General features: G+C 51.2%; 1 protein-coding gene across 1 annotated transcript; it reads left to right on the top strand.

The window, feature by feature from the left end:
• The first annotated feature begins 2,833 nt into the window (after positions 1 to 2,833).
• On the top strand, positions 2,834 to 11,076 carry ALKAL2 (ALK and LTK ligand 2). Its single transcript, XM_043927889.1, has 6 exons — positions 2,834 to 3,209; positions 3,858 to 4,165; positions 5,514 to 5,567; positions 5,653 to 5,733; positions 8,113 to 8,178; positions 10,490 to 11,076. The coding sequence occupies exons 2-5, from the start codon at positions 3,910 to 3,912 to the stop codon at positions 8,175 to 8,177; spliced, it is 456 nt and encodes a 151-aa protein (XP_043783824.1). The 5' UTR covers positions 2,834 to 3,209; positions 3,858 to 3,909; the 3' UTR covers position 8,178; positions 10,490 to 11,076.
• Positions 11,077 to 11,368: the final 292 nt, after the last annotated feature.

The following is an 11,368-nucleotide window of genomic DNA, read 5'->3' as shown; positions in this document are numbered from 1 at the left end:
GACTATTAAATGATAAGCATAATGGTTGAAGAAATGTAACAATTCATTTTGAAACATGTAGTTAATTAACATATACCTGCTTTGGGAGCCTCTGAAGTTAGTTAATAGTTATCTCAAATAAAATACATTCCTTTTGGAGGGAAAGAGAAAATTGATTGTAGCTGAAACACTGGAGTTTTACACTGTTTACAAAAAAACACTTTTCCATCTTACAACGTACATCTCCAGTAAATATAAGTTAAACGCAGCTCTCCCCTTTATGATCCAATATTGCTTTCTCAAAAAACTAAATCAAATCTAGCAAAATAAATTATTTTTGTTGTTGTTGTTGTGTAATTTTCTCCCTTATCTTTTCTGGGCACTTCAGAGTGGAAAGCTGTTCACTTACTAAAGGAGGGAGTTAAATTTGTTAATATGAATATATCACCTCTTCTTGCCCAAAAACAGATGTGAAACTTGTAGAGATTATTTCAGTGAATTATCTTCAGCTTTTTGTAGGAAACTTCTATTTTGTTGTTGTTAAACTTTGCTGGTAACTATCATAGAATTACATAGCTTTAGACTTCAGAAACCATCCAGTCCAACCACCATTTCACGCAAAAGATAGGGGAAAGTCTAAACAATTTGCAAAACCAATTCCACATTTTTGTGTGATCCAGTTTACATATATTATACTTCAGTTTGCCTTAACCAGCACAAATTAATTTAGCCAATCAGATGTGTTAATAGTCTGTACAACACACATATTTCTGGTGATTGTAGAGCTCCAGAAAGTTCATTCTGGCAATACCACAAGTGGAAAAGCTCAGTAGAGATTCTAAATCCATGCACTCTTTTATGAAGTTGAAAAAGTTTGTTAAAAAGGCTCATCCAAACTGAGGGCACCTAGTCATTTCAGCCTGTGCAAAAATGGATGAACTAACACATGAACTGTCTGAGCCTTCATTGGTAGATCTCATGAATCTAAAGACTGACTAAATACCAGTTTTGTCACTGTTGTTTATACATCTAAGTATCTAATAAGCTGAGCTGAAGTGTTGGCATATATATAAATGGGTGATAGAAGCATTCATTCAAGAAATCCATTGTCTGTCCCATTTAAAAACTGTAAAATAAAAAAGGATAACAGTGATTACTATCAAGGCTTTTTTGACTGGTGTAATTTGGGGTGCAGTGGAAGATAGTTCTTACCGGTATTTTTTAGAAAAAAAATCTAGCTTTTGATACGGTAAGATTTAGAAAGAAAGATTATATGCAAATTTAAAATAATATGAGATTGGGCTAATTTCTTTTTTCACTGCAGCAAGATGTTTTTCCAAAAACAGATTTACACCAAAATATTTTTTCATAGAAACGTCACACGCTTCCACTATGCTGGAGGGGAGTCCAAAGACACCCGGCTGCACAGGGATGCTGCTGAGAGCTGGCTGGGAAAGACTTGTCACTAGGCGGTGCTCTCCGGAGAGCAGCGTGAACTCCATCTACACACAGAAGGGAAAAAGGAAAAATACCTCTTTTATCTGCCTCAGAGCAGTTTGATACGAGGTTTTACTTTTCTAGAGTACACCTTGACAGAAAGTTCACGTTTTAGTCATTGCTTGGAGAAAGAAAAAGTTCACTGAGAAATCAAACCATCTCCTTCAAACACATACCCCCCACAAGTGTGTGTGCAGAAGGGGTTGCGTTTAGATGACCACGATTTTTCAGCCCTATTCTATTTACCCCACCCGACTCTGCCAAACACTTTCCTGAGGACGCGGACCGCCGGGAGGGAGCGAGAGGAAGAGACGCGGAGACCAGCGCGGAGTCCGGCCGGGGTCGCCGCGCGCCCGCAGCGTCCCGGGAGCATCCAGCCGACCGGCGGCCGCCGCGCTCGCGGCAGAGGTTTCCATTCCCGCCGCCGCGCTCCCTGCGGGTATTGCGCCGAGAATACCTTTCCCAACCAGATCGCCGGTTTGGAGGAGGTCCAGCTCTTGCCCAGAAAGGGCCAATAAAATGGGAAAGTGCGCAACTGATTGATAATACATTTTACAAGAAGAAAAATTAAAGGAGGTAAACTGTTGAGTTCTCACAAATGGGCCTGCTTACAACCTAAAACTTTCTGCAAGACGCGGGCCTGGACGGAGGGCCCGGGAGCGCTCCCGAGGGCGTCGCCGAGAGAGCCGGCGAGCCCGGGGCCGAGGGTCCAGCGCGCCGTCCTCCGGGGGCTCGCCGGGCGGGTGAGGGTGGCAGGGGGCCGCCGCGGTCCAGCTGGGGGGCTGTGTCCGGGGGTCCCAGCGCTAACCCAGACCCTGCCCTCGACCGGTCTGGGGCGAAGCGACCTCGCTCCCGGGAGTGGTCCCCAGCCTCGCCGGCAGATCCCCCAAAACACACAGACTCTCGTTGACTTATTAAATGTGAGGCAATCAGGCAGCTCCTTTTTTAATAGCCCGAGATCTACATTTAGACAAAAACAGATCCGAGTTCCTGGTAAAGGCGTTTCTTCTCATCCTGTCATAAGTGACAGGAACGGAGGGAAATAGACTGAAGGAGAGAAGGGGGGGTAGAAGGGGAGGAACAAGGAGGGGAGGGAGATGGGAGAGGGGGCCGCCGGGGTGGGGGTGCAGGGTGGGCAGAGGGGGAGGGGGAGGGAAATGGGGGAGACGGGGTAAGGGGGATCGGGTGCGCGGGGAGAAGGGGTGTAGGAGGGGTCGGGGGGAGGGGAGGGGAGGAGACGAGGAATGTGGGGAGACGGGGCAGGGAGGCGGGGAGGAGGGGGAGACGCGGAGGGGCGATGCGGGGGGGGGCAGACGGGGTGGGGAGACGGGGAGGAGATGGGGGTGGTGAAGGGGGTGTCTGACGAAGATCCGCGCGGGGATACGAACACTCCGGCGGCTTCTAATTAAAGACCCGAGCCGGGCCCTCGGGGACCCGCCTGACGTCGGCAGCCGCGGGGATAAGAGGCGCCCCGAGGTCCGAGGCCGGACTCCGCCAGCCCGCACCCCAAGCCACCGCGAGTTCCGCGCCCGCAGCTCGGAGGCTCCGCGTCCCCTCCCCGCGCGTCCAGTGCGCCCCGCGGCCGGGCGCCGCCGGGCATGGAATAGGGATCCGGGCGCCAGCTCCGGGGCGCGGGGACTGACGCCGGAGGACGCGCACGGCTGCGGGGCGCGGGGACGGGCGACCCGGCCGGGTTCCTGCGCGCAGGTGGCCTCGCGGCTGGCGCCGGGCAGGTACGAGCCGGGCTCCCTCCCCAGGGCAAGGGGTTTTCCAGAACCGGGCCCAGCGGGCGTCTGGGGAGAGGGTCTCGTCGCGGGGGCTTCTCGGCGGAGATCGGGAACACAGGGAGGAGGGGGCGACCGCCACACAAAGGCGCTGCTGGAAACTTGAGCCCGGCCGCCGGGCAGGGCGCCCACCTCCCGCCCCCCGACTCGCCGGGGTGCGCTGCGGATCCCTGAGGGAGACGACTGGGCCCGAGCCCCCGAGCCGCCGCTGGCCCCTGCTCGGCGCCCGTGGGGGACGGAAAGTTGAGGCGCCGCGCCGCGGGGCTCCAGCCGATGAGCCATCTCCAGGAAAGTTCGGGGCCGCGGCGGGGCCGAGGCGCTTACAGCCCGGCGCGGAGGGCGCGCGGCACCCACAGCGCGCTCTCCACGTCGCCGCGAGGGGCCTCGGAGAGGGGGCGTCCTCGTGCGGACCCCGCCCAGCCTCCCGCCCCGGCCCCGCAGCGGCCCTCCCGGTCCGGACGGCGCGGGGCGCCCCTCCACCGGCTTGGCGCGCGTCCTCCGGGGCGCGGGGGCCGGGGCGCGCGGTCCGAGGGGAGTGGCCTCGCCTCCCTCCCTGCCGACCGGCTCTCCGGGTCTCCCCGCACCCTGTCCCTCCAGCGAGCCGAGCTCCGGGAGCGAACCGACCCCACCCGGCCCGGCCGAGCGCAGAATGCACGGACCCGGGCGCCCCCTCCTGCTGGGGCTGCTGCTCGTGCTGGGGGCGGCGGGGCCCGGCAGGGGCGGCGCGGAGCGCCGGGAGGCCGCGGACCGACAGACGCTGCTGCGGCTCATCGTGGAGATCGTCCAGGAGCTCAGGAAGTACCACTCGGGGGAGTCCAAGAGGCTGCAGCTCTCGGGCCGGCAGGACTACATCCTGGACCGCAGGGAGGTCGCCGACTACGCCTACCCCGAGGAGCAGAGAGTGGGTGAGTCCCCGCCCGCCCGCTGTGGAGGCGAGCGCGCCGCCTGCAAAGGCCTCCTGCGTGTGGGGCTGGCTGAGCCCCCGGGTCTGCCTGTCCTGTATCAGGGGACGCTAGAAGATCCAGGACTTGCTTGGAGATAGAACTCTGAGAACGCATACGTAGTTTTAAAATATAAATGCATTTCTACTGTTTAAAAAAAGCTGGGAAATATTTTTATTTAAAAAAGGATATAGGAATTCCATGAATGATGCCTGGCAGATAACATAACTACCCCTCATCCACATCTAAGACGTGTGAGTTGTTACCCTGGTCGGTAATTTCAGCATGGAACTGTCATCTGTTATTTTGGAAATGGAAATATTTTCAGCAAAGCAGTTTCAACTGAGACAGAAATGTTTCAGAATCCCCCACCCCCATCCCCACGGCAGAGCCTTCCCAGAGTGGCTGCCCTCTGGGAAATTTCCAAGGAAAGCATGCAAGCTTTTAATGCTTTCATGACACAATCAGGTCAAATATGATAAGGTCAATTTTATATAGACTGACTAAAGTTAGTTGTAAACGAAGACTGACATTTAGGAGATGTCTAAACCTTGCAAGTAAGATTCTTATAGAAATTTTCCCTCTTTGAATGAGGAGAATTGGTGGTAGTGTGACCACATGCCATCACATTACCAGTGCAGATCAGGTGAGTAAGAATGAATCCAGATGACTGTTAAAAAGAGCAAACACAAGGCTGAAAGCAGAAAGGATGTCAGTCAGGCTAGTCACCAACTCCAGCTAGGACTGCGCAGACACATCTTTCCCTGGGAACTGTGCTTTTAGCTCCTCTACGCGGTTCTGTCTGTCTGCATGCATTCATATCAGCCTTCACAACAGGTGGTACTGACATAATCTCACCCTTTTTCTAAGTAAATACCTAGAAGAATATGCCTATAGCAGATTTTTTTGTTTGTTTGAAGGATGATATCAGGTTTTCTTCTTAGAACTTTGAGAGATTGTTGAATTTGATTCTCTAGGTCTTCAAGATGAAAATGTCTAGAGTGATTTATTCACTGGAAGATAATCGTCTCACACACACACACACACACACACACACACTCACTTCATGGTCCCTGACTCTCTCCTGGTGGTGGAGATTGGTGTTAGTAGTGGATCTTGGAGAGTTGTGAACCTGATTTGAGGACAATGTGCCCACTCACCCGTCCTCATATTGCCATGTACAGCGATCAAGGGACTGCTGTGATTGCTGTTTATAGCAGAATATCCAGTAATTTTAAACATCCACTTCAGATCACATGAGAAAGTGCTTCTTTTGGTCAAGTTAATAATTTATTTCTTTTCCCTTAAACAGAAATTGTCCCTCGAGATCTAAGGATGAAAGACAAGTTTTTAAAACATCTTACAGGTAAGCTTTCTGCTCATTCCTTCGCCTCTCCCCAGATACTGGCCTCCAGGAGCTCTCACTATCTGTTTCTTCTTGTGCGTTCCAGGTCCTCTGTATTTCAGCCCAAAGTGCAGCAAACACTTCCACAGACTTTACCACAACACCCGAGACTGCACCATCCCCGCATGTAAGTGACCGCATCTGAATCGCTGGGCCCTCCACCTGGGTGAATAGGCGCCTGCCTTGTGTCACCTAGACTTGCTAATATTTACTCCCTGTTGACTCTGCAGTCAGGGGCTGGGCTGAGTAGACCATTGAGGAAGATAACGACAAGCAGCAGCTAGTGCCAAACAGAACACGGTTTACATTTGCTGGAATTAATGAACTCTTGGAATGGGCTGGAATCTCCCATGCATTTCTTGAATTCTGGCCTCGTGCCTGTCCTTGTATCCACTCAACTCTAACAGTGGAGCAAATGCTTAAGATGAGTTGCTGAGATGACTACTATAGGGTGTAAAGTATTGAAGGATGGGTCTGGACCATTCCCACCGCCCTGGCCACAGACTTTTTGTTTCTACCAGTAATTATAACCTCATCACCCAAGAATTTTACTGCTATTTCAAAACTTTGCTCTTCTGCTTGGCTTCATCATTCATTCAGAAATGCAGGTGCCCCCTCCATGTGGCTCTCAGCTGCAACTTTCTGGGTTATCTACAACAAAATGGATTTCATTTCCCCCAAAAGTGGCTCCTTGTGCTCTTCACAAAACCTGCAGTGATGACAAGTAGCTTAGTAGGTAGAGTGACATGTGCTAGAGCCCTAAACCAATTTTTGTGTGTGTAGGGACCACAGGGGGACAGCTGTGCAGATAAGTCAGGCCTCTTAGGAGCTGCTTTCAGGACCATCCTTAGCGGCAGCAGACCAGCTCTGCCTGTCCTGCTCAAAACACCAAGCCCCTTTCCATGAGTAGGCAGCAGAGCCACCTCATGGAGCTCTCCTACCCCCAGACACAGCAGGAAGGCAGGGAGCTCCTGCTGGAGGGAGGGGCGGTGGCCTCGGGCAGCGCTGTCACAGGACCAGTGGCACACACGCTATCTGTGGGCTTTGCAGACTCCACAGGCTCATCCACAGACCCTCCCCGGGAACCCCGCCCCCGACACTTGCTGCCTCTTCAGCTAACATAACTGAGTCACCCACGATTCTCCTGGTCACCCAGAAGGTGAGGTGGCAGGATCAGGGCGCATCACGGCTACACCTGGACCTGGAGATAGGTCAGTGCCCTGGACGCGTGGCTGCTCACATGGCTTCCACCAGCTCATAATGAGCTTGGAGCCGAATCTGGGCACGTCTGTGCAGTTCAGGGCTGCATACAAGGGTTCCCAGAATCCTGGCAGGTCAGACAGAAGGAACAATAGACCTTCTCACTCAAGGTGTGATCTTGGGATGAGCTCCTTTGAAGAGCAGGACTTTTGAGTCCATCACACCCACTGAGCAAAGTCGGCACCTTAAGGGGACCCCCCCACCAGGTGGCCATCAGAGTGGAGAACATGTTTTCCAGCAGGGAGATGATTGACCTCGGGATCTTAGGGCATGTGTCAAATGCCAGTATCTTCTTTGAGCTCATATAATCCACTGTATCACATATGGTCTGTTTAGGAAAACCACATCCTAAAAAACGTGGTGCATCTGGTGAAGAGCCAAAAAGTCAGGAGTCCCAGTGACCCTGCTTCCAGCTGTCAGATCATCCTTTGAGTCCAAATTATGTCCTCTAAATATTTATCAGGTGTAATTTTTGAAGAATTAACTGCTTGTCTACCATGCAGTGCATATTTATTGCTGTCAATTTATTCATTCACTCGGAATTTTGGCCAAGAGTATGAACTCTTCTGTCTTTAAGTAGGATTCTGTGACTCTTGAGAAGTAAACTCTGTCTTGAGGAATCCCTGTGTGGGCGTGACTGCTGAGCTGCCTGTCCTCTGAGGCAGCTCCTATGAGACGAGTGGCGCAGGAAACCGCGGTGGCTAGGAAGGCCAGGCTGCACTCAGAAACCAGCCCTTGCTTCCCTCCATCGTCCAGCCAGGTGTTTTCACTCTGGTACTTGGCTGCTGACCCACTGTCTTTAGAATTTTTGTGTGGAAGGCTTTATGTTATGATCAACTCAAGAGGGGACCCGGCCTACACGTGACCTAAAAGTTAAATAACACAGGGCACGGAAGACCGTCTGCCAGGAAGCAAACGAAAGCCATTTTGATGAGCCCAGCAACCACTGTGAGGAGCAAACAGGCAGAGAGCAGGCGTGTGGACGTCCGCGTCCCTGCCCGCCATGGCCCCCAGTCACATCACTTATCTTCTGTCACGTGACACTCACGGCCCAGAGGTGCCATAAATTATTAAGTCAGCAGCTTCAAGCCATGATTGCAGATGACAGTCTGCGTACTGCTTCCAGGGAATTTAGAGTGTTTAAAGGAATGAATGGCTTTCGCAGCTGCTATGGTTTTTAGTGAATGCTGTTCATCTAAGTTGCTGAGTTATCTGACAAGGGTCTGTGATCTGTCCTCACTTGCAGACTACAAGAGGTGTGCCCGGCTTCTTACTCGGCTGGCAGTCAGCCCAATGTGCATGGAGGGATAAGGTAAGCTGGCGGCCCGGTCACCATGGCCTGCACACCAACAACGGGGTGCGCCTGGGACATGAAAAATTCACGGGGGTTTAGAGACAGTCTTTCTCAGCGAAAGTAGAGTTACTGTGGGTCAGGCTGACAGAATACTCCAAATGTCTTTAAATACTGGCCAGCAGTAAAACACACAGCACCGCAGACAGCTGCTGGGACCCAGTCCCAGGAGGGCACGCTGGCCGAGTACACATTGATCTGCACACAGCCCGCTGGCTACTGACCTCAGCACGTGCTTGGTGCATGTGTGAAGTCCTGCTCACCCACTTACAGGCTCTCATTCAGACATTCACAGGTGAGTATCTGACTGACTGTATCCATGCAGATTCTAGAGACACACTGTTTGAGGCGGACTTCTACCAGGATGTCAGGGCACTCAGGAACAGCTGCGAACAGGCATCCTCTGTGTCTTGTGTGCCGGGCCAGCCAGATGCCGGGTCTGCCTGCGTCTGATGGCTGCCCCTGCGTCTCCCGTGAGTCGAGCAGGGGTGCTCTCTGTGGCAAAGGCCACGCTGACCAAGGTCTGCGCAAGTGCCCGGGGCAACCGCCGTGGGTGCTGCGCTGGGCTCCGCCCACAGCACCGCTTCTCCCCAGCGGGAGTCCCTCCAGCAAACAGGGGTTCAGGCAAACAAGCGGTTACTGGAGGCTGTGACCCCACACTCTCCACAGGCTCATGAAACTTACAACACTTCCTATCTGGGAGGAGTGAAAGCACATTTTTTAAAGTGAAAGCTGTGAAATTCCTCCTCCTTCATTTTTCATCTGAATGCCGTCCAGTTTCTCTTCCACTGCCCACGTGGCAAACAGAACACTTATTTTTAAAACAATGAATGGATTATTATAAGTCTCCCAAAGTACCTGCCAGGAGAGATGAGAATGCTTTTATTAAGTATTTCTTTATAGTTAAAGCATCACTGTTTCCAAAGATGAACCAGGCACATCCTTGGAAAACAACTGCCTTTACTCACAAGTGGGGAGACCGACTCAGGCCGCAGGCTCCCCGCCTCCCTGCCTGTGAGCTGACCCCTGCGTCCCCTGACTGCTCTCCTGCAGAGACAGCTTGCCCGAGTGCAAAGGCGGGAGGAGTGGCCCCCTGGAGCCCTGGTGGCTGTGGCTCGGCTCCCAAGAGTGGTCCCGCTCTGCTCTGTGTCAGGAAGCACGCTTGTCACCACTGTCAGGAACCATGTTCATTTTGGCCAAGAAAGGTGTCATTTAGAATACAGATTCTCATGCTAAAATACCTTTATAGTACTTTAAAAGATTAATTTCTTCCAATTCCAGAAGCTTTAAGCCCCAATTGCAAATGCTTAACTGGTTGGTGACAGTGTAGACAGTCAAGGGTCGCCCTGACCCCCTGGAGGGCAGAGCTCACATTCTGCATCAACATCCGACTTCGCTTGCAAGCCATAAGTTGTGCCCAAGCGCCTCTTCTGCGGTCCTAACCCACGAAGAAGTCAGGACGCTCCTGCAGAGGGAGATGCCTCTTCCCACGCCAGACCATGACCTCAGCCTCTTAAAGGCTGGTCTAAGGAAGTCAGGCTTCAGGGGGTCCTGAGCATGGAGCCCCTCCACTCCATGATCTCAGAGCAGAGCCCTCTCCTTCTTTCTGAACCTCACAACCTGATCTCCTCCAGCCAGAGGAGTCTAGCTTTCCAGCCCCTCTCCCACGTGGCAAGACAGCCTCCCTCACACCCTTTCCTTGATCTGGGCTTCCCCTCAGGTAATTTCAAGGCCTTAGGCCAGGAATATTTTCAGAGGAAACAAGTAGCAAGCATCCACCTCATTCTACAAAATGCAGCCTGATCTGAGCAGCCCAGGACCACCCCAGTCAGTTAGACTGCACTGCCGAGAACCCACAGCAGACGCGGCAACACTGCGCTCGTCTTCAGCCCGACAGGCATTCTCTTCATCTGAGACAATTTCACTCCTTCAGCACAGCAGGCCAGTGGTGACAGCAGGACTGAGTTACTTCCCACAGTAAAAGACTCACAGGAACATGGGGAAACATGCAGACTCAAATTCCTCAGGTCTGGACACACATCACTGTCAGTCACTCAGTCTGTCTGACCCATGGACGGTAGCCCACCAGGCTCCTCTGTTCACGGGATTTCCCAGGCAAGAACTCTGGAGTTTTCCTTCGCCAGGGTATCTTCCTGACCCAGGGATTGAACCTGGGACTCCTGCATCGCAGGTAGATGATGTTACATGTAGTTTAACATATAGGTCTTCCAGTGTGAGTCATTTTAGGAGACCAAGCCTGTCTGTTTTGCAGTGAGCAGAGCCGTGCAGCAGCCCGGGACCCATGAGAAGTGCCTTGGAGACCAACAGGACAGAACCCACTGCCTTCTGAACACACCCCGTGAACAGAGATTTATTTTTGCAGACAGACTCTTCCATAATTCCTTTGAGTTTCGTATGTTGCTGACACCATATGTGGACACATTCAGTAAATTTGTGTGCCTGACAGCAATGCTTGCCACTCATCATTTTAGACAACAGGACTGCATTTGATGTGTCATGCTGTGAAATGGCAGAGAGAGATCTTTTTTCCTGATTAGGTGACATCACAGATATTTCTTTAGAAACATAAGCAGAGTCAGCAGAATCTAAAAATATATTTTCATATAGCATATGGTATTAATATTTTATTATTTTTACAATTAAATTCCCAGAGTATTATTTGGAGCTGCATGGAAAAAAAAAAAAAAGAACTTCAGTGTGGAGACATCTGTGTACATGCTCAGGCTAATTTCATTTGTCCTTTTGTAAAATAAATGTAAAATAGTATGCAGATACTGTGCAATATGTAAATACTGTAAATAAAACACAAGTAATAAATGAAGTGTTTGTTACAGTGAAGTCTTCAGAGTGACTCTTTACTTCTGAAAAAGTTTATCTGGGGAATTTGTGATTTACAAATCTTTATGAGACTGAAATACTGGCAGAAGTCACAGAATATAAAAGGTATAAATAAACTGAGAAAGCTACAAATTCTTGTAAGGGACAATCAGCATTTTCTAGGAAGTGGTACTATATTGGTGACATACTCCATAAGATACGTGATTTGGTAGTGAATAGTTCAAGTAAGTTTGCCTCTGTATTTCCTGTATGACTTTGTAATGGAAACGTGCAACTAAGCTTCCAAGAAGCT

This window comes from Cervus elaphus, chromosome 16, assembly GCF_910594005.1.
Source record: "Cervus elaphus chromosome 16, mCerEla1.1, whole genome shotgun sequence".
NCBI lineage: Eukaryota > Metazoa > Chordata > Mammalia > Artiodactyla > Cervidae > Cervus > Cervus elaphus.
This window is presented reverse-complemented; position numbering and strand designations above follow the sequence as displayed.